Source organism: Grampus griseus (assembly GCF_964374135.1).
Source record: "Grampus griseus genome assembly, chromosome: 3".
Taxonomy (NCBI): Eukaryota; Metazoa; Chordata; class Mammalia; order Artiodactyla; family Delphinidae; genus Grampus; species Grampus griseus.
In genome coordinates, this window is record NC_139019.1 from 172026035 (window position 1) to 172052091 (window position 26057).

At 65.9% G+C, this 26057-nt stretch overlaps 2 protein-coding genes across 3 annotated transcripts; one reads left to right on the top strand and one right to left on the bottom strand.

The window, feature by feature from the left end:
- Positions 1 to 205: 205 nt before the first annotated feature.
- Positions 206 to 6318, top strand: CBARP (CACN subunit beta associated regulatory protein; the record flags this gene model as incomplete). Its single annotated transcript, XM_082652438.1, has 9 exons — positions 206 to 298; positions 375 to 514; positions 779 to 843; positions 1186 to 1330; positions 1530 to 1701; positions 1915 to 2052; positions 2461 to 2671; positions 4053 to 4263; positions 5268 to 6318. 9 exons carry the CDS (start codon positions 206 to 208, stop codon positions 6316 to 6318), a joined length of 2226 nt encoding a protein of 741 aa, XP_082508564.1.
- A 1344-nt stretch (positions 6319 to 7662) lies between these two features.
- STK11 (serine/threonine kinase 11) lies at positions 7663 to 25357 on the bottom strand. 2 transcript variants are annotated; one of them, XM_082650564.1, is made up of 10 exons: positions 24641 to 25357; positions 16585 to 16668; positions 15693 to 15782; positions 14971 to 15103; positions 14744 to 14880; positions 13865 to 13992; positions 11614 to 11671; positions 11199 to 11392; positions 9031 to 9244; positions 7663 to 8204 (listed from the first exon to the last, which is right to left on the bottom strand). In XM_082650564.1, exons 1-10 carry the CDS (start codon positions 24928 to 24930, stop codon positions 7982 to 7984), a joined length of 1551 nt encoding a protein of 516 aa, XP_082506690.1. In that variant the 5' UTR covers positions 24931 to 25357; the 3' UTR covers positions 7663 to 7981. The 2 variants fall into 2 exon arrangements, with proteins under 2 accessions (XP_082506690.1, XP_082506691.1); XM_082650565.1 differs by having other exon boundaries at positions 8067 to 8204; positions 9031 to 9249; positions 24641 to 25356.
- Positions 25358 to 26057: the final 700 nt, after the last annotated feature.

The following is a 26057-nucleotide window of genomic DNA, read 5'->3' on the forward strand; positions in this document are numbered from 1 at the left end:
GCACGCGCCTCCCCCTTTTCAAAGATGGGGACATGGATGTCTGATCTGACCCGGGTGGGGGCTGCCTCGGGGCTCCTCCCCACCTCTTCGTGAGTCACCGCCCTGTGTGGTCCCCTGCTCGAGCTCCCGGGAAAGCGGGAGGAGGGATAGAGGAGCTGGAGCTGAGCAGGCCCTGCCCCTCCAGGCCCCTCCTCCTAGCCTCAGAATGCAGCCCACGGCCACCATGGCCACGGCCGCCACCACCTCCACCACGGTCGCCTTGACCACGACGTGGGACAACGCCACGGGCCGCCCCACCGTGAGTGAGGGGGGTGGGGGGCGGGGCCGCCAGAGTCCACGCCCACAGGCCCTGACCCTTGACGCTGGCCCCGCAGGGGGAGCCCGACCCTGTCCTGGACAACTACATGCTGCTGGTGGTGGTGATGGCGCTCTTCGTTGGGGGCACCCTCGTGGTGCTGTCGGGCACGCTGCTGCTCTGCAGGCGCTGCTGGGAAGTCCACAGGCGCGTCCACAGGTGCGCGGGCCCCCAGCCCCACGACCTGCCCCGCAGGGGAGCTAGGACAGGTCAGCCTAAGAGCCCACGCCGCAGGGGCGCTGGGCCTGCTTCTGAGTGACGGTGCCCACGTGTCTGCGCAGGAGCCTGGGAGAATGGGGTGGGTCCGAGGGAGTGGGCTCCGTGAGCTCAGGATGCCCCGGTGGCCATGAGCCCTGCGGGGGACCCCGTGGGCAGCGCCCTGGGTCCTCTGGCCCACTTTGCTCTCCTGCTGCCCCTCCCCAGAGCCACAGAGGAAGCAGAGAAGACCACCACCAGCTACCTGGACAATGGCGCCCGCCCTGCCCAAGGTGAGGAGCCCTGCCAGGCCTGTCGCCGCCCGTCTGTCCGCCCCCCCCCCCGCCCCCGGGCCGCCTGACCATCTGTGTCTGTCTGTCTCCCCCACCAGACTGGGCGCAGCTCGAGTCCGACTCATCTCTGTTTCCTTAAGCCCACGCGTAGGTGCTCACAGGCGCGTGCTGCGTGAGTGAGTGTGTGAGCGGATGAGCGAGTGCCCTCCACACCCCCACCCCGCCCCCGGTGGTCAGTCGGGCCCTCGGCGCTTCCTTCCCGACCCGGCCCCGCAGCCCAGCCGCCCGCCGGCGCCCGGCGCGGCCCACCCGGGGCCCACCCTCTCTTGGCTCTCCTCGCAGACCCCGAGTTCAGGGGGGAGGAGCCCGAGGGCCAGGACGCCGAGACCGAGCGCTTCCTGTCCACCAGCTCCACCGGCCGCCGGGTGTCCTTCAACGAGGCGGCCCTGTTTGAGCAGAGCCGGAAGGCGCAGGACAAGGGCCGCCGGTAAGGAGGGCCCAGTGCCGGGGCTCACCTGGGAGGTCACCTTGCTGCGCTGGGCTTGCGGGGCAGAGCTGGCCCCCGCCGGTGCCTGGCTGTCCCCCACTCTCGGCGAGCAGGGTGACGGTGGGGCCGGGGAGGACGCTGGGGTGTGGGTAGAGGGACCCAGCTCGCCCAAGGTGACGGGCAGGCGCGCTGGGCGCAGGTACACCCTGACTGAGGGGGACTTCCACCACCTGAAGAACGCCCGCCTCACCCACCTGCACCTGCCGCCCCTCAAGATCGTCACCATCCACGAGTGTGACTCAGGCGAGGCCAGTGCGACTGCCACACCCCACCCCACGGCCGCCCCCAAGGCCAGCCTTGCCATCTTCCAGGTGAGTTGGGGGTGGCAGCTGGCCCGGAGCTCAGGGGCGGCCCACCCTCCCCCAGCAGGCACCACTTTTCCCACCTTCTGGCTGCGCCTTTCACCTCCGGGTGGGGAGTGGGGCCTGGCCGGGTCCAGCGGGTGGCGGGTCCAGCACGCATCCCCCCCACCCGTGCTCTTTGACCTGTCACTGCTTCCTCCCCACCCCGGCTCTGTCCCACAGCCCCCGGGGAAGGCCCTCACCGGCCGCTCTGTGGGCCCCAGCTCCGCCCTGCCAGGTGACCCCTACAACTCGGCCGTGGGCCCTGCCGACTTCGAGATCAGCCCCTCGGCTTCCAGTGACTCTGGGGAAGGCACCTCGGTGAGGCCCCCGCGCATGCATCCCCCATCCCACTCCAGGACGGGGCAGCCTGTGGCCCCCTGCCTGGTCCCCGAGCTTGGGGGGAAGAGGGGCAGGTGGCACACAGGGCACATGCACGGCTGGCTCACCTGCACACAGGGCAGTCCAACAGCTGCAGAGGGTGTGGTCAGGGACCCATCTCAGCCCAGGGGACGGGACCCCTTGTGTCCAGGGCTGGGGGAACAGAGGTGGCCAGCGCCTGGCCGAGCCCTGGGGAGCCTCTCTCTCGGGGGGAGGAGGCCCCAGCCCACCCCCAGCCCCCTGTTCTTCCTCTGCCTTCTGTGTGAGTGCCGGGTGGCCTGGGCTGGGCTGGCACTAGTGCAGCAGGGAGAGGCTGGGGGGTCTGAGAGCATCCCTCTTCCCTCACAGTTGGATGCAGGGGCCAGGAGTGCAAAGCCTGGTGGGCCAGGGGCCGCAGCAGGGCCTGGGGAGGCAGGCCCAGCCTCTGGGGCAGGCCCTGTCCTGCAGTTCTTCACCCGCCTGAGGCGCCACGCCAGCCTGGACGGGGCCAGCCCCTACTTCAAAGTCAAGAAATGGAAGCTGGAGCCCAGTCAGCGGGCGTCCAGTCTGGACACGAGAGGTGAGCTGTGGTCCCTGGTGGGGAGCGAGGCCCAGGGGCGGCCCCAGGAGAATGTGGAGCAGGCGGCTTTGCACCCTGGGAGGAGTCCCCAGCGCCCACCCCATGCTGGCCGGCATCGCCCGCTTACCAGCGGGCATCTCGCCCAAGGTCAGAGCTGGTCAGGAGGAAGAGCCAGGGCTGCACGCTGAGCCCCGGTAAAACAAGGGGTTGTCAGGCTAGAGCGGGCATCTCGCCCAAGGTCAGAGCTGGTCAGGAGGAAGAGCCAGGGCTGCACGCTGAGCCCCGGTAAAACAAGGGATTGTCAGGCTAGAGCGGGCATCAGCGAGCGTCACTTACGAGGCACTGCATGGTGTGTTTCTGGTTCTGCGGTCAGTGTTTCTGCTGCGGTGGCGTGAAAGCAGCCCTAGATGGCGTGTAAAAGAGTACAGCTTTGGCCAATAAAACTTTATTTACAACTACAGGTGGTGGGCCTTCGATCCTGCAGACCCCTGGTACGGGGCCCTGGATACAGGGCTTCCAAACCTCAACCCAAGGACCATGCATGTGTGTCTTGGGGGGGAGGTGGCACCAACAGCTACAACCATCCCTGCTCATGGGAGCTCAGCGGGGCCAGGCGCTGGGGTGCCTGCTGCCCTGTGGCGGAGGTGGTGGGTCCCACTGCCAGGAAAGGCGGGGCGAGGGGATGAGCAGTGTTGGAGGCCAGAGAAGGTGCGTGGCCAGTGACAGTGCCAGTCCCCTTGTTGGGGCCCGGCTCCAGCTGCTGTGGGGTGGGGGGAGGGGTCAGTTCTGGCTGAAGTGCTCCTGGCCGGGGAGGGGAGGGGAGGGGAGGGCTCGTCCCACTGTGCCATTGGGAGCCCAGACAGAGCCTGTGATTTGGGAGGTTGATTATAGGCAAATGCAGGCACAGAAGCACCCAGAACCTGTTTGCTGGGTGACTGTCATCCCCACCCCTGAGGCTTTCCCACTGAGGCCTCCCTTGTGGGAGGGTCCTGGCCCTGGGCCGGCAGGGCTGGAGCTGGCAGGAGAGGGCGTCACCTCTCTCCCCTCACCTGTCCCTCACTCTCCCCCACCTTCGGCCTTCTTTGGCACTCTAGCCGGGCTGTGTCTGTTACCTGGTGTCCAGGACAAGGCTGTGCTCTGGCCACACCTGCCTGCCAGGGCCACTCGGACCAATGCTGCCACCTTGGCACCTCCAGTCCCGCCTGCCCTGGCTGCTGGGCTTTCGGTCCTGGTCTTTCTGCCCTCGGCACCTTGGTTTCCCCACCTGCACGGCTGGGTACATGCTCACCTGGTCCAGGCTGGCTCTGTTGGCTCAGGGGTCAGGGGGTGGGGCCCGCGGTGGGAGGGGCCCAGGCAGGCTGCTGTACCTTCCTCTGCACAGGCTCCCCCAAGCGACACCACTTCCAGCGGCAGCGGGCAGCCAGCGAGAGCATGGAGCACGAGGAGGGGGACGCCCCCCACGTGGACTTCATCCAGTACATCGCCAGCGCTGGCGACACCGTGGCCTTCCCGAGCCCCCGCCCCTTCCTGGCCAGCCCCGCCAGCCCCGCCAGCCCCGCCAGCCCCGCCAGCCCGCCCCCCACTCTCGGCAGGTATTTTTCAGTAGATAGAGGTGCTAGGGGTGGGCCCCTGCCCCACCCCGTCCCCCATAGGTGGCCCAGGGAGCGCTCTCCCCGCCCTTCGGACAGGTGGTCGTGTTCGTGTTCCTCTGGCTCCACCGTCCTTCCCGGAGGCTGCCTCGCTGGGGCCACCTCTCCAGCACGGACCAGAGGAGGGAAGCAGGGGGAGACTGGGTAAGGGTAGAGGGGCGGGCGGGGCCTCCAAGACAGAATGCCTGCTCAAGTAGGGCCGCTGTGGGTATGTGTCCGCGTGGGTATCGCTGCTTCCTGGTGGAGCCTGAAGGGCTCCGCTGTGGCCCCAGGGTCCCTCTTGCCTGTCCATGCTCCTGAGGGCTGGAGGCCGCTACTCAGAAACTGCTGTGACCACTTCTGCCAGCGGTACCCCCTCCCCCAGCCCAAGGACAACTCTGCTGAAGCTCTGGGCCCACGTCAGTGGGATGGGGAACTGGATCCCGGGAGCAGGGCTCCCGACTCCTGGGCATTTCCTGGTCTGGGTAGTTAACACTTCCTTCGTGTGTATCTTCCTCCTGGCTACTTGTCAGTCTATGGCGGGGGGCTGAGGCGACACACTCAGAGTCACCCAGGCGTAGGGGCTGAGCTGGACCCTGCTTGGTCCAGTCCATCCCCAGCCACCCCTTGGTACACGAAGCTCTTAGTCAAAGAAGGCCATCTCCTGAGAACAGCCTTCACTCTTTCTGGGCGAGGGGCCAACCTCCTGCAGTGGCAGCAGATGCTCTGGTCACATTTTGTAAGAGGCCCTGGTTGAACGGCAGGCGCCAGGACGGCTCCGGGTTTACTCGAAAAGCATCCAGTGCAGAGTGAACAGGCAGCATGCAAATACATCATCTTCCACAGGGCCTGGCCAACCCTAGAGGGTTCCCACCCGTGCCCACCCTCCCGGACCCAGAGGCAGGGTGGCCGGGGAGGGGGTGCGGGGGGCCTGGGCTGCCTCCTGACGGCTGTGGCCTGGTTTGCAGGCTAGAGGCAGCCGAGGAGGTGGGCGCCGCAGGAGGAGCGAGCCCCGAGTTCCCCCCGGAGTGCGGCGTCAGCGCGGGGCCTGAGCAGCAGCAAGACTCAGATGGTGAGCGAGACGCGGAGCCAGAGCAGGCCCAGACCATCTATCGCGACATCTGGAGCCTGCGCGCCTCGCTCGAGCTGCACGCGGCCACCGCCTCAGACCACAGCAGCAGCGGCAACGACCGCGACTCGGTACGCAGCGGCGACAGCTCGGGCTCCGGGGGTGCCGCACCCGCCTTCCCGCCACCCTCGCCGCCGCCCACACCACGGACGGCGGACGGCGAGGCGGGCGGGCCGCGCAAGCTGCTGCAGATGGACAGCGGCTACGCCAGCATCGAGGGCCGCGGCGCGGGCGACGACGGGCCCCCCAGCGCGCCCGAGAAGCGCTCCTCCTTCACGAGCTCGGGCCGCGAAGCCACCGTGGGCTGCAGCTTCGAGGGTCCCACGCCCGAGGCGCCCGCCCGGCCTGGCAGCCCGCGCGCCTGGCCTCGCCGCGCCCCGCGCCGCGACTACAGCATCGATGAGAAGACAGACGCGCTGTTCCACGAGTTCCTGCGCCACGACCCGCACTTCGACGACGCCCCTCCCGCCGCAGCGCGCCACCGCGCGCGCGCACACCCGCACCCCCACACGCGCAAGCAGTGGCAGCAGCGCGGCCGGCAGCACAGCGACCCAGGCGCGCGTGCCGCACCCTCCGCCCCACCCGCAGCCCAGCCCGGCGCCCCCCGCCCCGCACGCGCACCCCTGCGCCGCGGAGACAGCGTCGACTGCCCACCCGACGTCCGTGTGGGCGACGACCCGGCCGCGCCTCCCATCCCCGTCATCGAGGAGGAGCCCGGCGGCGGCTGCCCTGGCTCCGGCTTGTGCGCCGGGCCCCCGGGCGCGCTGCTGGATAAGCTGGCGGCCAGCCTCGACGACAGGCTCTTCCCGCCACGCCTGGCCCAGCCTGTCGCCGCGGCCCCTGCGCTGGCCGTGGCCGCGCCCACGTCCCCCGACCACAGCCCGGTCTAAGCCTGCGCCCCGCGCCCACCTCGTCAGCTTAGTCGGCACCGGCGGGGCCTCGGCGCTGGACACACCTGAGGTGCGACGCCCCGGCGCGCCTGCGCTGGGACCGCGGGCCTCGAGCACGCACGCAGTGCCCCAGGCACCCTGCGCCAGCCCAAAGTGCGCACGCACACAGTCCCCTCTGGGCACTTCATCGGGTCGACTAAAGGGAGTGTGGCGGATTCTCAACTTAGGGGTTCCGAGGACCACATTCAACTTCCCTTGGCCCCAGACAGCGGCCTCGGGCTAGTGACCGGGGTCGCCGCGTCCACGGCACGACGCAACGGGAAGCGCATGCGTAGGGCTTGCATCCTGGAGGGGCAGTGCGAGCCGACTGCGCGAGACGCATGCGCAGAGCGCCCCTCCCAACACCAATGGAGCCTAGCGACGCGTCCGGTTCGCACGCGTCCGGTTCGCACGCGTCCGGTTCGCACGCGCCGGAGTTCGCGCTAAGGCGCACGCGCAGGGACCAAGGGGCGCCGAGGCTCCGCGAAGAGAGGGCGCGCGGGCCCGGGCTGTGAGGTTAGCTCGAGGCCGTGGCCTCCAAGCCCCCGAAGCCGTTTACCTCACCGCGGCGAGTGCTCGCGGCAGTCCGCGCCCCCTCCGAGCAATAACCGTACTCGCCGCCGCCGCCCCCAGCCCTGTACACGCCCCCCGGTCCCCTTCCTCCCGGTGTCTGCACCCTGAACCCGCCCTCCGCATGTTGAGCGGGCCGCACTTCCCGTAACCACACCGTCCAAAGAGCAACCAGGACTCACCAGTGTTTGAGACACAAAACCCAAACGGTCAAAGTTTCAAGTTTCCCAAGCTTTATTTATTGCCAAAAGATGGGGCAGCCCTCGCCAGCGGCCGAGTCGCCCTGCCCCGCCCCTCGAAGCTTCGTGCTGTCTGTGTACCATCCAGTGATGGAGTTTGTGTTCTGTTTTCTGATTGATTATATTTACTGCATACTCTTGCTTGCTCTGGGTTTTCTCTGGGGACCCAGGAGTACAGAGGCCTTGGGCGAAAGGGGATCAGGCCCCCCTGGCCACTGCACTGTGGAGCTGTGGCCCCTGGGCTGAGCAGAGGGGCCTGTGGAGCTCTGGGGAAGCCGGGTCACCAGAGAGCACAGAGATCCAGCATGGCCAGAGGCAGACACGCGTGGGAGGCCCACGTTTCCACCCGGCACCACCAGCAAGACCTGCAGACCCGGGCCAGCCCGTCCACTGTGGGGTCCACAAAGGGCCCCAGGCTCAGGCTCAGACTCACACCCCCCCACCTGACAGCACGTCCTGCCACCCACAGTTCCCAAACATCCCTCACAACCACAGCTCAAATCCACCTGTTTTATTTTTTCTTAAAAAAGGAGAAGAAAAAAGAACCAACCAAACAATGAAAACAAGGCAGCCGCCGGGCTCCCCTGGGCACTGGGCATGCATCTCGGTCGACAGGCCCACTTGTCCTGCCCGTCCCGCTGAGGCTGTGGTTGGTGGGAACACATCACCAGGTGTGGGAGGCGCTAACGAGCGGCAGAGTAAAAAGAGGGGTCGGGGCGGGCTAGAACCAGTAGTCTCAACGTAAAGTGCATGGCGAGGGCTGGCGTGGGGCCGCGCCGGGCCCACTCCCTCCTCCCCCGGCGGGGGGAAGGGGCTCAGCACAGGATTGCAGTCAGCAGGAGGTCGTGTCCACCGGCCACCAGGGGAGGGCGGACCCCAGTCCCTGCTGTCCCCCAACCACAGCCCTCCAGGACCCTCCGGCTTCCGGAGGGGCAGTCAGCACGAAGGGTGCAGCGGCCGCCTTCCTGGGCAGTGGGCGGCAGGCCAGCAGTCGGCGCGAAGACTGAGCAGGACCTGGCCGGGGCTCCTGGAGACAGGCTGAGACCAGAACAGAAGGTGGGTCACTTTTGGGTCAACGAAAGGCCCTGCATCCCAGGAAGCAGGCCCCCCTGGGGCCGCCCAGAGGGTGGGGAAACTGAGGCCTGGTCATGCCTCAGTGCTGTCAGACGCCTCAGGAGGCTAGGGAGGGCTGCGCTGCCTCAAGAGCCACCCCGGGCATCTCTGGCCACCTGGTGGGATTAAGCACGGCCTTTCTGCCACGGAACCGGGCCTCCCTCCAAAGAGTTCCTACCCCACCTGGCTGGTTCTGCTGCTGGCATACAAATTCCTTGGGAGGTGTTTCAGGGGCAGCTCCCTGGGAGAGGGGACATGGCTGGACAGGGGCTGTAGCCTCAGACCCCTACCCCACTGCTCACATCCTGAGCAGGCGATGGGGTCTCCAGTGCCTCTGGGGCCCAATCACCCTTTGTGGACTGGGCGGTCAGGGCTGGGAAGAGGAAGCAGGGAGGGGAGATGACGGCCTCAGTCAGAGCCCAGCCCCTCCTGACCTGCTCACCCCCCAACCCCCAGCCTGGTCTGACACCAGCATCGCCCTGTTGCAGAAGCAGCCTGGCGGGGTGGGGGTGAGCCCCGCAGGTCTGCAAGACAGGCTGCCGGCTTAGGGGCCCTGATCCTGCACACGCCGCCCCCCGACCCCAGTGTGTGGCCAACGCCCTGATGAAAGTGACCTCCAACCCAGACCCCGGGGGCGACAGGCACAGGCCGTGACAGTGACACCAGCCAAGCAGGACAGTGACAGCAGCCAAGCAGGGCAGTGCCCACGGCACACCCCCAACCCATTCCTCCGGTCCCCGCCACTTCCCACCTGCAGGCGGCCACCCTCACTGCTGCTTGCAGGCTGACAGCCGGCGAATCTTGCTGCTGGCCGAGCAGGCCTTGCGGGCGGGGTTGGAGGCGGCACTGGCCCGGCGCTCCGCCCTCGACCTGGCGCTCAACTGGGCTGACTCGGTGCCATTCACACACACGGCTTTGGGCGGGCCCCGGCTCTGTGCGCTCCGCCCAGCCTCCTCCTCCGGGACCTGTCCTAGGAAGGAGAAGGCAAACTTGTGCTGACTGGGGGTTCCCGACCAACACGCCCCCAGCGCCCCGCCTGCCCGGGCCCAGGGCACCTCCACCACCTGTCCCACCAGGTCCTGCCAATGGGGAGCAGCGGGGCTGGCCTTCGAGCCGGCTGGGGCGGGGCCCAGCCTACGCTCACCTGCCTGTTCAGGTGTGAGTGGAGCCCTGCACTCAGGTGGGTGGGAACACGGTGGACATCAGGGACCTGGGGCCCGAGCCTTGGCTCTCTCACCTGTGCGATGGCCAGACCTCGCTGGGCCCCGTGGGACTCGGAGGGGCTGGGCTCGGGCCGGGTGTCCGGACTCGCCGTCTCTCCCACAAGAGCCCGCCCCGGCTCTCCACGCCGGCACAAACGGAGAGGCCGTCACAGGTGCCTGCCATGCCCCGGCCCCAACCGTGTGGGCTGCCAGTGCTCACCGGGTCCCAGGGCCACTGGCCCGGGGCCGCCCGCCCCACTCTGTCCCCGCTGAGGCGTGGGGGGAGGGAAGGGTGCGGGAAGCCCGTGCTGCCCACGGTGCACCCCCCTCCCATGGATGTCGGCAGGAAACTGCCTGCAGCTGCCTCAAGCCCATCTCCTCCGCACACGGAGCCCCGTCTCCACCAATGGCGTCCTATGCCTGACTCAGCCTCTGAACCTAGCCGGGAGGCACCGGCCCGTGACCGGGAAGCGTCTCAGGTCAGAACCCAGAGCGTGGGGCAGTGTCAGCTGCCTGCTCTGAAGGGGGAGGGGGGCTGCAGGGGCGCTGAGCACCGAAACTCTGCGCAGATCACCTGGGGCCCAGCCTCTGGCACAGTGACCACGGTCGGAGGGTGGCTGGAGGGCACGGGATCTGCCCCACATGCCCTCAAGGCACTGGGGCCACTGGCCCCGACCAACGAACACCCGGCCCAAGGCCCAGCACCAGCCCTCAGGGTGGACGGCAGGACCAGGGACCCAGGGGAGCAGCTGAGAGCCAGCCTCTGACCGTGACCACACGACAGGACCAGAACGGGAGAAGCCCCAACACGGCCCTCTGCCGGCCCACGGGCAGGTCAGCGAGAAGCGGCTGCCCAACCTCAGCACAGGACCGTCCGTCCCCACGTCTCATGTGGAAGACGTTCCCAGGCCAGGGATCTGGCTCCGGCCCAGAGAGCCGCTCTTGAACAAGCCCTCCCCCACCCAGGCAAAGCAGCCCCAAGCCTCTGGAACAGGCCTGAAGAGACGGTGTGTGGTCAGTGCCTCTACAGCCGGCTGACCAGCAAGGCTCACGCCCAGGCACCTGTCCCGGGGCCCTAGTGCCTCTGAGAGACAGGACACCTTGCTTCTATCCTGTGGAAAGGACGGAGGATCCAGGAGGCCTCAGGACTGGACCGTGGCCAGGGTTCCCAGGGCGGGGCATCCCACCTGACCCCAGGACCCCATGGGGAACAGCTGCAGCCAGATGCACCAGAGGCCTGAGTGTGCCCCCAGGAGAGTGGGACACGCGGACCCACCCTGGGGCTGCTCCCTGGAGGCCCCACTGGCCACCCTGCACACGGGCTCTTTCTACAGTAAACGCCTAAGCCCTAGGCGGCGAGCCGGAAAGAAACAAGCATGACCCGCACACGCTCAGCGGGGCAGACCTTTATGCAGGAGCCTGCGGAACCAGCCCCGGGATAGCACAGCACCGCGGGGAGGCGGGTGGGGCAGCGCTACACTAGGGCCCGAGCTCTGCCCGGAGCTCCTCGGCGGCCCTGGCCTCAGCTTCCTCTCCAGAAAGGTCTGAGCACTGGCTCTCCTGCGGGTCTCTCTCTCTAAGCCCTGCCTCAGACGCCTCCTCGCCACCTGGGGAAGAAGGCCACTCGTCAGAAGGGTGGCCACTGCGGGGAGGGCCACTGGACCCTCGGGCCGGGGGCGGGGCCTCCCCACTTCTCCCGTGACCCCCGGGGACTCACCGGGCACCGTGAAGTCCTGAGTGTAGATGATGTCGTCCTCAATGTCGAAGAGCTCGTCATCCGCAGCGTCGGCACAGCCGTGCAGGTCCTCCAGGTAGGGCACCACTGTCATGCCGCGCCACCGGTCCTTGCAGTCCGCGCTCGGCGGGATGGGCACCGGCTCCTCGGCCGGTGGGTGCTTCTTCCGGAACCAGCTGCGGAAGCCAGCGGGTCACGGCAGCCGGAGGCTTGCCTGGCTCCCCACGTGGGCCCACCCCCAATTCCCGCTGAGAACCACGCGGGGTGGGAGAGGGAGAAGGGGCCCAACGGGAGAGACTGAGCCAGCAAGACCCCCGCAGCCCTGACCTCCCCCTCCCCTGCTCCCACTTGCTCTCACCACATGGGCCCCCAAGTGGGGAGCCCTGCGGGGACTCACCTGTGCTGCCGGATCTGCTGTATGGAAAACCGCTTGGCCGGCTCGTATTCCAGCATCCCTGCCGGGGAGACCAGCGGTGGGTGCAGGGGCCAGCACGGGCAGAGGGCCCTCCCCTGCCTGGGAGAGGTGGGGACGCCCGTGGGTGCCCGTACAGGGGAGGGGGTGGCGTGAGTGAGCGGAGCCCCCTCCCCCGCAGGCCTGGCCTCTACAGCCGGGTGCCCAGCACGGGGGCAGATGCTAAGCCCCCAGCTGAACGGAGAAGGACACAGCTGGGGCCGTCTCTCTGTCTTGACACGAGGGGCTGCCCGGCAGACACTACAAAGCCAGGTTGGGAGGACCAAGACCAAAAAAGGCTGGGACGCAGGACGGACAGCCCACCCCAGTGACCCTGAACCTGTTCACACGCCCTAAGGAGACAAAGCACATGGCTCGCCCCTGCTGGTGCCCACCGGCTTTGGCCAGCAAAGCCTGTGACTGGCCATTCTAGCTAGGACACCAAAGCCCCCCGAGGCAGCGGCAGGAGAACCGGAGGCCTCGAGGGCAACACACCGTATGTAGACACTGGTGTGAGGGCCTTTTGCCTGGCACCCGGACACTCAGAAGGGGCAAGGCTGACCTGCAGGCTGTGCTGGGCTGACCCGAAGCAGCAAAGGGCGGCACCCCCCCCGCAGGGCTGCAGGGGGCCTAGGGCCCAAGGTCCCCAGCCCCCACCATGCTCAAGTGCCCACCCCCTTCCCCACGGGAGGACCGAGCGTGACGCAGAGAGGGGGATGGGGGCGGCAGGGCTCTGCACACCACCTCTTGGAGGTGCCTTTGTTCTCAGGAAACGAGAGGCCATTTCAGAAGCTGGGGCTCAGAGAGCTGAGTGTCTGAGTGATGTGAGAGAGGAGGAAAGGTCAGGGTCGCGGGCTCGCTGCAGGAGGGCAGGGCCAGCGCGGTGTTCCAGACACTCACGGGGGAGGCGGCTCAACAGCCCAGTGGCCGGGAGGAGCCTGCATGCGGAGTGCAGTGCAAAGGCCCTGAGGCAGGCCTGGGCGGAGGAAGCGAGAATGGGACACCCTGCCTGGACCTGGGGACAGGGACACGGGTGCCCTCTGCCATCTCGTCGGCCCCTCCTGGGGCTGTTTTGAGCGTTTATGAGAGCGAGGGTGGCAACAGATCATCATCTGTGTCACTGGAGCAAAGAAAGCTCCGTACAGAGGAAACTCCAACCCACCAGCCCCTGGCGAGGGAAGGAGAGTCCGAAACAACAGCTCACCGCCTGCAACAGCCCTCGGCCCTCAGTGGAGCTGGGGGAGGCCAGGGGGCACGCTCCGGGCACCCCCAAGGACGGGGCCCACGAGCTGCTAAGGAGCGCTCAGGTGGGGAGGGCTGGGACTGAGCCAGCCGGGCCACCGCCTCCCGCTTGCTGGCTCCTCCCACATTCCAAGAAGACCCCAGGCAGGCGGTACGCCCACCCCTCTGAGGGCCCTGGGGCAGCTGGCAATGCAGGCCTGGACTGCGGGGGGCGGGGGGGGGGGCCGCAGAGCACTGGGAACGCGGCTGCCCAGCTTCATTTCACCTTCACTAACAAGCCAAAGAACCGGCGAGACTCAGTCATCAGAAAGCTCAGGCGCCACGCAGGGCTGTGAAGATCTTCTTGGCTGTGCCTCACACGAAGGCCGGGCACTGACCCAGCGTCCAGCACAAGCCGAGGGTCAGGTCAGTTACACAGAGCCCGGGACTGTGGGCAGGGAACCTAGGACGGTGCCGGTCACACAGGGCGATACCCTGCATGTGCTGCGTCATCAAAACTAACTTCAGGCAAGCCCCAGATGCTGGTGTGGCTCTCACCCATCCACGCCCAGACAGGCCCCTGCCATACACAGACAGCGCCACCTGCTGTACAGGCCGGGAACTGCAGCAGGAAGAGCCCCCCCCCGCCCCCCCCCCCGCAGGAGACCCCCACTCAGCAGGCGGACTGGGGTCCCCGCTGCTACTTCACTGTAGGGATGGGGGATCAGAACAGGGTGGAACGAAGGCCCAGGGCAGGCAGTGGAGCCCAGAGGAGCCAGCGGCCCCTCGCAGGCGCCCCTGCGCCCACTGCTCTCCACACCCGACTAGGCTCTGCACCACCCCACCCCGCCCCACGTCGGGGAACTGCACAGAGAAGGGTCGGCCCACGGGAAACCCACGGGGGCCCCAGTACCCGCCGCCAGCCCACCCACCCCACCCACCCCTACAGCCCAGCCTCCTGCCTCGAGGGCCTCACCTTTGAGCAGGTCTGAGAGTGGGGGGCCGCAATCCCCCGGGATGGTGTAGTCCCCCTTCCCGATGTTCTCAAACAGTTTGTAGATATTGTCCCCCTCGAACGGGTACAGGCCTGTCGTGATGTTGTAGCTGCAGCCCCAGGAAGAACAGACCAGTCAGGAGGGCCTGCCTCGCGCCCCAGCCTGGAGCCAGTCTGGTCCCGAACCTTAACCACCCCCACCTGTGGGGACTTGGACTTGGTGAGGAGAATGTTCTGGAACACATGGTGGTGGCGGCTCACTAGGAAGATATGGAAAGCCACCGGATGGCACGCTCTGACATGGTGGGTCAACGGTATATGAGTCAGCTCTCAGTAACATGAAACGGGACACCCACGCCACTGGCTGCGCGCACAGGGGGCTGCAGCGTGAACTCGCCTCGGGCAGGAGAGGCTTCCAGAGAACACAGGCCCACCCAGTGCCGCCTGAGCTCATGGAGGAACAGACGACCACGTGGCGGCGTCTGGGTCGGGGGTACGCAGCGGTGGGCCGAGCATCGCCGGCGACTCATGGTGTCTGAGAATTCTCAGCCCCAGGAGTCAGGATGGAAACACCCACCCAACAGCGACTGTGGCCGGTGTGGGAAGCAGCGCAGGTGGAGACCAGCACAAGCCCAAGGTGGGCAGGGGCCAGGAGGATGGCCGGTCCCAGTGCCTGTCTCCCCACCCATGGGGGCTCCTGACCCCGGCTCTGTGGCCTTCACAGACTAGGGGGCAGCAGCAGCTGGGGGACCTACCAGGAGGGGCAGGTCAGGGAGGCCTGGAGCCCAGACGGGGTACCTGGGGCCGGGGGGGTGATGGAGGACCCCTGGGGTGGAGGGACCCAGGCCCAGGGGCACTTACAGTGTGACCCCAGCTGACCAGATGTCCACCTTGAAGCCAGAGAAGGTGTCCAGGCCATTGGCGATCTCGGGCGGCTGGAACGCGGGGGAACCCTGGCTCGTCCGGCACGTGTCGTCCTCGGCAAACGGGTGCAGGGCCTGTAGCAGCACCAGACAGCCCTCAGGGAGCGGCCCTCGGCGGGGCCGGGACCCCACCCCGGGTCTGGCTTGGGGGTGGGGGGCACCTACCTCGGCCACGCCCAGGTCGGAGATCTTGAGCGTGCCACCCGTGGTGAGCAGCAGGTTGCCGGGCTTGATGTCCTTGTGCACGATGCCCTGGCTGTGCAGGTACTCCAGGCCGTCCACCAGCTGGCAGAAGTACCTGCAGGGCACAGCCTCTGTGACCCACCGCACCAAGAGGCGCGGCCCCACCTCTCGGGAACCTCAGCTGCCTGGAACAGCTGCCTGCAGCGACCCAGCGGGACCAAGGATGGGAGGCCGAGGCTCAGGGGCCGTCGGTGCCGGGCAGCCCATCAGGGAACCAGAGGGCCAGTGGCTGGGCTGAGCCACTCCTGGGCCCCCGCTGCAGTAGCTCCCACCACGGGCACCTGCCCCAGCTGCCCCCCCAGCCTGGGCAGCCCAGGGGCCCTGCTATCATCCCAACCTCTGTGGCCTGGATACAGCCCTGCTGCCCCCCCCGTCCCCGCTGGGGCCAGGGACCCAGGCCAACCCACTGACCCCTCACACCACAGGCCAGCTGGTCCTACAGCAATTGGGTGTTAGGGGTTGACTGCCCAGGAGAACTAGCCAGCCGGGGCAGTACAGGCCGCTGTCAGCAGCTTCCCAAGCACAGGAGGCCCCAAAGCCTCGGTGGCGGCCACAGTGGGGCAGGGAGGTGCACAGAGAGGAGCTTGGACCCGTGAGTGACCGGGCGGGGGCGGAGGGGGCAGCAGTGGGGTCCGCACGCTCACCCGTGGGCCTGGCACACGGGGAAGCGCTTCTCGGGCACGCTGTCCAGCATCTCCTGCATGCCGCACACGCAGTACTCCATCACCATATACGTGCGGCAGTGCTAAGGAAGGCACGCTCAGCCAAGCCTCTGCCCCAGATGGGCCATCCCCAGGGAACAGACAGATGCCAGGGGGTGAAGGCTGCACTAGTGCAGTGAGCTGGAGACCCCAGAGGGATCACAGGTGCTGCAGGAAGCCCCCCGGTCATTCCACACCCCAAGGAGGAGCTCAAGCCCCAGCCCTGGCCCCCAAAGGAGCGAGGAGGGGCGTGCTGGCCCTGTGGAGAGAAGGCCTGAGCAGGGGCGGGAGGCCAGGGAGAGACGAGGGCAGCACAGGGGTGGGGCTGCGGAGCAGGGGTGGGGAGCCCAGGGCCAGGCTGAAGCCCCCCAGCCGCATCTACACCGTGGAGGGGCAGCCCTGCGACTAGGATGGAGAGGACCCCCATCACCCTGCATCCAGCGAGTCAGTGACAGGCCCCTCTGCGACACAGGCCCCTCAGCAGGCCCTGGGGCCCCTATACCCTGCTTCTCGGAGCTGCAGCCCAAGAGTAAAGGGCGAAGGCCGAGGACACTCCCAGTACACCACTGCCGCAGTGACACACTCCCCATCCCTTCCCCCATGCATCCGCCACAGGCCAGGGCGCACAGCCCCCCAAACAGAAGCCAGGAAAGCGTCTCGCTCCTGGGACCAGGCTGACAGCAGGGCCCCAGCTCCACATGAGAACAGGAGATCTAAGCAGAGAACCAGCCTGCATCCTGCAGCGCCCCCCGTGGGCACTCACTGGAGAGGGGCCCCAGCCCCAAGGTCGGCAGCGCTCAGGGAACACCTGGCACCCCGAGCCCCAAAAGGATATATCTTCTGCTTCTCCTCGTTGTACAGCACGTCCACCAGCTGGATGACGTTTTTGTGCCGTAACCTCCTCAGCAGCTGGATTTCCCTGAAGACAGAGGACGGAGGCGTCAGCCAAGCCCCCTGGCCCGGCAGTGCCGCCAGCCCCCAGGAACCGTGCAGAGGGCAGCACCGGAGTGAGCAGCTCCGCACAGGGGCAGCTAGTCCTGGGCATGTCCCCGAGCCCAGCAACACGACCAGGCCCCGTACCCGCATTTTAACTGAAGACGCACAGAGACCACAGCGAAGGCCGCGCGGGGACAGCAGGAGAGCACGCGGGAGTTGGGGCTCCAGCCAGGTCTCCGCATCCCCCCACCCACTCCTCCCTCTGGAACTGAAGCCCACGCTCCCCGCCGCTGTCAGGGCAGCTCCACGAGGACTCCCTGCAGGAGCTGGGGGCGGGGGGGGGGGCCGGGCAGCTCCGCAGAAGGTTGAACAGTCACCAACTGACCCAGCACCTCCAATCAGGGCACGTGCCCGGGAGGACCGAGAGCACGGTGACCCGGTCACACGTGCTCATGGCAGCACTGTCCACGGGAGCCCAAGGGCGGATACAACTCCAGTGTCCCTCCACACATAGGAACATCACTCAACCCTGAGAAGAGGTGAAAGCCCTGACACTCACTACAGCGTGGACGGACCCTGAGAACACGATGCTCAGTGAGAGAAGCCAGACACAGAAGGACACACAGTGTGTGATTCCATTGATGGGCAACGTCCAGAACAGGCCAGTCTACAGACAGAGAGTAGGTTCCTGGTTGTCAGGGACTGGGGATGGGATGGGGTGACTGATGAGGACAGGACTTCCTTTTGGGGTAACGGAATGTTCTGGAACTAGACAAAGATGAGAGTTGCTACGAAGATACTAAATGTCACCGAATTGCATGGTATGTGAATAATACGTCAATAAAGACTTTTTAAAGTCCTCACAGGGAAGTCCAACCATGAAACATAAGACCAGCCGGGCAGGTGAGGGGTCCCCAACGTCATGAGACCCGAGGCGCATGCCTCCCACTGTCCACATTCCATGAAGAGGTCGCCTATTCCAGGAAGCCGTTCCTGACCACACCCCACCCTCGCACACCAGCACGGATCCTGTGCCTTCGACATCACCCACCCTCCCCAGCGTAGGTCCTCCTCCCATGCAGATTCCCTGGCCCGGCACTCATGCAGCCTCTGAAGGGAGGGTGCCCCGGAAACAGCATTTCTGTGTAGCACCCACTCCCCAGACCCATAGCACAGGAGGCCACCGACTTGCTGGAGGAAACACAGCTTTACAGCTGCTTCCCGTGAGCTCACTGCCTGCCTGGCCTGCCCCCCACCCCACTCCCACCCTCACCAGAGGGTTGCGGGGCACAGCAGTAACTCTGCCCTCATTCCCCCCATCATTCCGCGCTTATCCCTAACCACCTGACCTCTGAGGTCTGGGATGCTGCACACATTTCAATCCACACCTGAGTGGGAGGGAGGGGAGGAGACTCACAGACGTTGGGGTCACCCTGGTTTACACCGCCTGACCTTTGGGATTTATCCTGGTGTCCAGTGTGAACAGGGATCACACTCAATTTTCCCCCAAATAAATGACACACAGTAGCTCCGCCTCAGCACTGTGACGTTGGCGTGTCCTGGGCTCTACGGGGTGTGGAGCAGCATCTGACCTCCACCCCTTTGATGCCAGGAGCCCCCCTCCCTCATCGTGACAACCACAGATGTCCCCAGGTATCGCCAGGTATCCCTGGGGGCAAGACGGCCCAGGTGAGAGTCCTGCTATAAAGGACCAGGAACGTTCTGGGGTGTGGGGAGCAGACCCTGTACCGCCCCTTCTGGCCTGTGAGCCCCTCTTGACCTCTGGCAAGTGCTCCCTGAACCTTCCCACCTCGGGCCCCAGTGCTGGTCCCCCAGATCTCACTCACTCACTCAGTCTTGCAACGGACGGACCTTACCAGGCCCCTGTGGGTCAGGCCCCGGTCAGGTGGGTGCCCTGTCCGTGGGGGCTTGGGTGCACCTCTGACGCTCCGGGTCCACCACCACTTGTCAGGGAGCGGCGCTGTGCCCCCAGGCGTCCTTCCCGCTCTCGCCCAGACCACCCCACAGCTCTGACTCCCAGCCTTGCTTGCTGCCAGCTCTCCGGGGCCAGAGCTCAGCTCTGCTGACTCAAGGACCCTCCCCCGCGGGCAAGTCCCCTCCCTTTCTGACAGTCGAGGGCTGGTGGCCGCCCCGGGCCACACGGCACAGCAGCCTTTGTCATGACAGTGGTGACCAGGCCTTTGGGGTCCCTGCCAGGACTGAGTATAGAACTCCTCCTCGCAGGGGTCCCAGGGGCAGGGGTTCCAGGGGCAGGTGCAGAGCCGGCTCCCCTCAGAGACCAGTGTTTGGCACCTGCCGTCCACCCAGCCAGCCAAGTACCCGCTGAGCTACCTGGCCAGAGCCGCCATGGGGTCTGCGGCCCAGAAGGGAAGGGTGTCACGTGGGGAGCAAGCTGTCGCGAGCTACAAGCTGGGGGGGCTGAGGGGGGTGCCCAGCGCAGACTCTGACCCTGTGCCAGCCTCCCTGGGAAGCTGGCTCCGGGGGGGCTGAGGGAGGGCCCAGCGCAGACTCTGATCCTGTGCCAGCCTCCCCGGGAAGCTGGCTCCGGGCACTCTCCCTCTCGTCTCCATCCAGAGGCGCTGCAGCGGCTAACTAAACCACACGTGTGGACACCAGAAGGCCCTTCGTACCTGGAGCCAACACGTGGCCACCACCTGGAGCGCTTACAGCCAGGCTTCAAGCAGCGTCTGCCGACCCAAGTGTGGGAACCCGCCTGAACTCAGACACAGGCTGCCAATAACACGCGTGGCAGCTCCGGGAGGGGGGCCCGCGGCTAGTCCAGGGGCCCCGGGGAGCTCACCCCAGGCCTTCCAAAGCGAGGACAAGCCCCATGGCTCTGCCTTCTGTGCCGTGAGATACCTGGGCCTGGAACCATCTTCCGGGCCGCACCTCCCCATCCGCCCACTGCCTTTGGGGCAAACTTCTGTGCGGGAGGAGGCGGACGGCAGCACCCCTCCCTCCATAATTAAACAGCTCACCCCCTACTCCGATGCCGACAAAGCCAGCCCTGAAGGGAGGTCCCCGCGCTGTGGGTGCGTCAAGCGCTCATGTGGTCAGTTAACCGTGATGGAAACCTCCTGGAGAAAAATGTGTAAGTTCCAGTATGGATACCAGAGAAGTGGCTACAGTGTCCAGCTCCTCCGAAAGAGGAGAACCACACCCACAGGCGGCATGGAGACGTGCACTCCGAGCGGGTAAAATGGGTGTGGAGGACCCCCGAGACATTCACTGCAGAGACCCGGCCAGGGAGGAGCTGCTACACCTTCTCTGAGTTCTCCGTCTCCTACAAAGCACACCACTGACCGGAAAAATAGAAAAACAGTATTTAAAGAAAGAGGAAAAGCCAGGCGCTCAGCCAGGATGCAGGAAGTAAAGTGACAGGAAGCTGAGCCTTCCGGCCCAGCCGCAGCTGCTCAGGGCGGGTGTCACAGGGACCTGCCTGCAGTGCCGCCTGAGCAGAGCGGACTGCTGGGGATGGACTCGCTGACTACCCAGGAGGGAAACGGAAGAGCCCCTGGAGCTCACAGAGGAATGGAAAGGAGCTGCCACCACGGTCGCCCATCCCACAGCCGCCGGGGATGCACCCACCTCTTTCCCTCCAGACGGGGATGGTGACAGGCATGGGTCCACAGAGAGCAGGGGAGGGGACGATGGCAGCTCTGGACGAGGGACACTGAGCAAGACCTCCCTCACCCCCTGGCCTCTCTGCTGATGCTTCTAATCATATGGCAAGAGGCCATCAGGGATCCGGGAGAGAGACTAAAATGAGGAGGAATTCACTAAAAGTGAAGTTCAACACAAACACTCGCTCACGCAGCTTCCCAGAAGCACAATTCCTAACGGGCACCAAGTGGGGACAACCCGAATGTCCACTGACGGTTGAGTGGATACACCACGTCCCTCCACACCCGGGAACATCACCTGAAAAGGGGTGAAGCACTGACACTCGCTACCACGTGGATGGACCCTGAGAACACGATGCTCAGTGAGAGAAGCCAGACGCAGAAGGACACACAGGGTGTGATTCCACTGGTGGGAAACGTCCAGAACAGGCAGATCCATAGAGACAGGGAGTGGGTTCCTGGCTGTCAGGGGCTGGGGGAGTGAATGCTGATGGGGGCGGGGTTCCTGTTGAGGGGATGGGAGGGATGTCCTGGAATTAGAGGTTATGGTTACACTCTCTGAAAATACTAAACGACACTGAGTTACCTGCTAATAGTTGAATTTTACGTCACGTAAATTATGTCTCATTAAAGCCGTTAAAAGAACGAATCGCCGTGTAAAAGAACGAATCGCCGTGCAGCATGAGGTCAACATGGGATAAAGGGCAGCTTTGATGTGATTCCCAACACACTCCTGAGTGAGGAGCCAGTGTCCCCCCCCACCCCCTGCGCCACAGCCTGGGGTGTATCCCAATGGCCCCTGAGCTCCCACTGCACCTCACAGTCACACCCCTTGGCCAGGGAAGGACCAGACAGGGAGGCCGCGAGGACGTTCAGTGCGGGGCGCCTCAGTGGACCAGCCGTGCCCTATCGCTGCCAGCCTGGCCTCACGGCAGAATCCTTCCCAATGGGGGGTGGGGGGCAGGTGCCCAGCAGATGCCAGGACCTGGCAGAGGCCACTCAGGACGGGAACAAAGGCCAGCAAAGTCCAGGCTCTGCTGTACATGCTAAAATCCCAACCACTCACCCCCCAGGTTTAAGTACCTGCCAGTCGCTACTGGCCTGGCCAAGGGAGGCCCAGCCTAGAGACTGGCGTCGGCCTGCTGGGACCCAGCCACACGGGCAGGGACGCCGATGAAGGAGGCTGGCAGGGCCGCGAGCCGCCCAGCGCCAGCCCCGCACGGCTAAGTGCCCGCACCCCGCACACACTGGGTACAGACCCTGACCTGCCTCACACAGACGGGCCGTGGGGCACACAGACTGCCCTGGCCACTGTACGCTTCTAAACAGCTGATGAAAGCCCACAAAGAACAGTATCTTGGGACAGGTGAGAATCCCGTGAGCGGGGCCCATCTGCCACCCAACTTCCCCGGGGGGTTGCGTCAGAGGGGCGTGTGCCCACCGTCTGTATGGGTGCGAAACCCCACGGCTGCCCCCAGCCAGGGAGGCGCCAGCGCGGCTTCTGCTGCCAACCGGGAAAGCAAGCAGGTACAACTTACTGTTGAAAATGATCTTTAGGGGAGTTTAATTTTTCATTAAAAAGTGCTTGGATAGGTGACGAAAACATGCTAAACAAAGGCTCGAAGGGAGCGTGGCAAAGGCATTAGTATTAAAACGATGAGTAATTTCTGTCTTACTTCTCGGTGGTTTTCAGAACTTTCGTGTTTTACAATAAGAGCAAATTAGTCTTTGTGAGCAAGAGGGGGACAAGCACAGACCCACAGCAGCCCTCCTGGGAAGAGCCACAAGGGGGGAGGACCTCCTTTAACACAAAGTGCATTCTTTAAGGAAAAGCTTCCCATCCCAACTGGAGCTGGAGGACTCCTGAGGCTTCTCTGGAAAATTCTGGATGCTTCACTCCAAGAGAAGAGTCTGGAGTTGAGTTCATTAAGTCTCTCCAAGACAAAGGAGCCTTTTTTCCCTGCAGCCGCCTGGCGGCAAGGCTGACCCAGAAGCCTGGATCTCTGGGCCGGGGAGTGGACACCCAGCCCTTGCTTGAGCCCAGGGCCTCACCTCCTCCGGCCTCCAACCCGGGGCACTCTGTCAGGACTCAGAACAAGGGGACAGGGTGCCTCCGAGCAGGGCGCGCCCCCTCACAGCGCCCAAGGAAGGAGGCGCGGTGGGTTTTAACCCGCAGCCGCATACCCAGCGGGTCCTCACGCCACACGCTGCAGACGGCAGGTGAACGCACGGGGCCAGCGCTGCGCTCCAAGGGGCCTCAGAGAGGTGAAGACCTGCGCTTCTAGGGCTAAGCTGGAGGAACCGGCCCAGGCCCTGCAGCTGTGACACCTCGTGTTGACTGCCAGGCCGGCTGTGGACCGCCAACCACTCTGCCTCCTGGGCCTCAGTTTCCCCTCCGGTTCTTCGGATGGACACTGTGTCTCCACAGCTCCTGGGACCGTGGCTGACCGCTCAGGAAACGAGGACTGGGAGCCAGCAGGCTGCGACCCTCCAGTGGGGCAGCAGAGCACGAGGGTACGCTTTGGGTGGTGAACGAACGTCCCCTAACTTGACCTTGAGCATGTGCATTTGCATGTGGGGAGGGCCTTTATCACGTGTACATCATGCTTTGGCAGAAGTGGGCGCTCGACACCTCCATCGCGTCTGCGGATGTGCTGGGACCCACTCAGCTCTGCTGCCCCCAGTCCACGCCCCTGGACGCGTGCACTCCCTGAAGCCCCAGGGATGGCCAGCAGGGTGGGCTTGGGCGACTCTAGCCAGACAGATCAGTTGGGGCTGGAAAGCAGCCTGGCCCCTTGGGGACGGACTCTGGGAACCCCTCCTACCTCGGGGTGCTACTCCCAAGAGGCTGGGGCCTGGGGTGCCAAAGCAGCTCAGCGTAAAGCACCGGCACCAGAACACCTCCACGGACCCAGGCTGACCTCAGGCGGAGGGAGGGTGCATCCATTCTGCAAGAGCACAGCACCGCGTTCCCTGGACAGATCCAGGGATGAGGCCTAAGAGGAGCCAGGAGGACGAGGACCAGCCCTGGAGAGTGGGGGGGCCGAACCCGGAGCAACGGCCAACTGGCATCCTGAGGGCCACGTCTCCCCCACACGCTTCTGCCTTAATGAGAAAATGTGACTTAGAAGCAGGGAGTGGGGATCTGATGAGAGGCATGGCCTCGCTTGGCCCACAGGAGGGCACCCGCTGTCCCCTGGCCTGTCTCCCCAGGACACCGGTGGCCCCTGCCCCACCCCCACTCTGCAGGTAAGAGACGGGCACAGAGAACTGAACAACTGGCCCTGGGGCGCCTGGCCCCACCTTCGCCGGGGGTCCACAGCTGAGGCACTGACCACAGCCAATCAGGTCTCAGCACCCTGCTCCCCGACTTGACCACCCTAGGCAGCCCAGAGCAGGCAAAAACAGCTGGGCAGCGCGCTGTCACACTGCATGAGAGCAGGGGGGCCAGGAGGACGGAATGAAAGTGGATCTGGGAGCAGCACTCCCAGTACCGGCCAAGGTCACCAGCCAGTCCCGCTGCCGCCTGGCCCGTGAGATAAACCCCTCGGCTCGGGCAGGGCAGCAGCGATAAGGATGGGTGGCCCCTCCTGAAACCAGCAAGAGGGATGGAGGCAGGGCTCCCACTGTCCTGGCGGCGGTGGGGTCTGCACACAGACCCCACCATCTCTGGGATGTCAAGGGGCAGACGGGTGCCTGAAAAAATACGTGTAAAAAGTTTGCGGGGTCACAAGTTGACCCCCTTCTCAGGAGTCACCGGGCCTGCGACTCGCCAAAGTGTCCTGTGTCACATCCCAGGAAAGTGAGAAAGGGCGAAGTTCCCCCCTGCTGACTGATAAGCCGGTGCAAACAATTATTTTTGGCAACCGCACGGTCCCCCTCCAACAGGATAAACAAACCGCGTGTCCCCAGCCCTACTAAGAGCCGCGCGCTGCGCGGAAACCTGCCGGCGGCGGGCAGGCCCCTTTCCGAGCCCAACTGCTCTCAGCCAAACCAACGCCGGCCGCTTCCGCCGGGCACCTCAGCCCTCCGGACAGCCGGGAGGGCAGAGGGGGTGAGGGGCGCCCCCTTCCGAGGAGGGTTCCGCATCGGCCGAGAGCACAGGACGCCCAACCGCAACAAGCTAGTCTGACTTCACCAAAGTACCCTAGCGAGTTGCCCACGACCTTCCCCGGCTGGTCGGCTCGGGTGCTTAAGGAAAGAGAGGACGAAAGGAAGAAAGCGAGAAATGGAGGGAGAAGAAAGGGAGGAAAGGAGGAAGGAGGGGGCCGCCCAGCGGGCCGCGCCCCCACCCAGGAAGCCCGCACTTACTTCTTTACGTTGGCCTCCCCGTTGGGGATCCTCCGCAACTTCTTCTTCTTGAGAATTTTGACGGCTCTCCGGCACAGCGTCTCCGAGTCCAGCACCTCCTTCACCTTGCCGTACGACCCCTCCCCCAGCAGGTCCCCCATCAGGTACTTGCCGATGAGCTTGGCCCGCTTGCGGCGGGGCTGGTAGATGACCTCGGTGGAGTCGATGCGGTGGATGAACGTGTCCATCCCCACCGACATCAGCTCGCCCTCTGTAAACATGCCCAGCTGCTGCGGGTCCGCCACCTCCATCCTAGACCCCAGGCCTCCGACTCCCGCCGGCGGTCCCTTATCCCCTTTCTGAGCTTCGCGGTGGACGGTTCTTCCGTTTGTCACCCCCCCCCCAAATTCCCTTCTTCAAAAATAAAAGTCAACAAAATCTCAAAAAAAGAAAAAAAAAAAAAAAGGAAAACCCTTCTTGGAAAAGAAACGATTGTACTGAACGTGAGTTCAAGAGGCGCGCCTGGTCCAGAGCCCGGGCAACCGGGCGTGCGCAGCGTCCCAAGTTTGGGGGCCGCCCGGCCTCGCAGTTTCGAGGCGGGCCGGCGCGTCCACGGGGGCCCTCGAGAGGCCGGTGGGGCCGGGAAGTGCTAGGTCATTCTCCAGGGACTTTAGACCCTCGAACGAACACGGCCGCGGCAGAGTCGAGTCTTCTCCGCGCCGTCCATTACCAGCGGCCCATGGCGCGCGCCGGGGGCCCCGCACAGGCCGGCCCCGGGGCCCCCAGAGCTGGGCAGGCGAGCTTAGCCGGGGGCCGGGCGCGCCTCTCGGGGGCGTCTCCCGCCGACCTCGCCGTCCGGGGAGCCCGAAACGCCGGCAGGTGCGTGTCCTGAGCGCGCGGGGCACCTCCGTCCGGCCCAGCCGGCTCCCGCCAGCGCCGGGGCAGCCCGGGGCCCGCCGGCCGCAAGGAACAAGCCCCGTCCGAGCCGCCCACTGCCCGGGCGCCCGCACACCGGCCCGGGACCCCGAGCGGCCGCGCGGGCCCGGCGGGCGCCCCTCCCCAAACGGCAGCCCGCGCTCGCTCTCCGCCCGAACGCCGTCGGCCGCGGGCCGCGGGCCGCGCGGGGCTCCGGGCGGCCGAGGCGGCGCAGGCCGCAGGCTCCGGGCCGGGGTTCCGAAGGCCGCCGGAGCCCGGGCGGCGCGTCCCCCGCCGCGGCCGCCGCGCGCGTGGAGCAGGCGGGGCGGCGCGGGGACCCAGCCCATGCAAGGCGGCCGCACTGCCGGCCGGCGCCCGCCGCCGCTGCCGCCGCGCCCCGCCTCACTCGCGGGGGCCCCGGGCCGCCTCCCCCTTCCGCGCCCGACACGCCGCCGCCATCTTGTTTACCTCCTCCCCCGCCCTGGGCCGCCGCGCCGCCGCACGCCCGCCGCGGGCCCGCCCC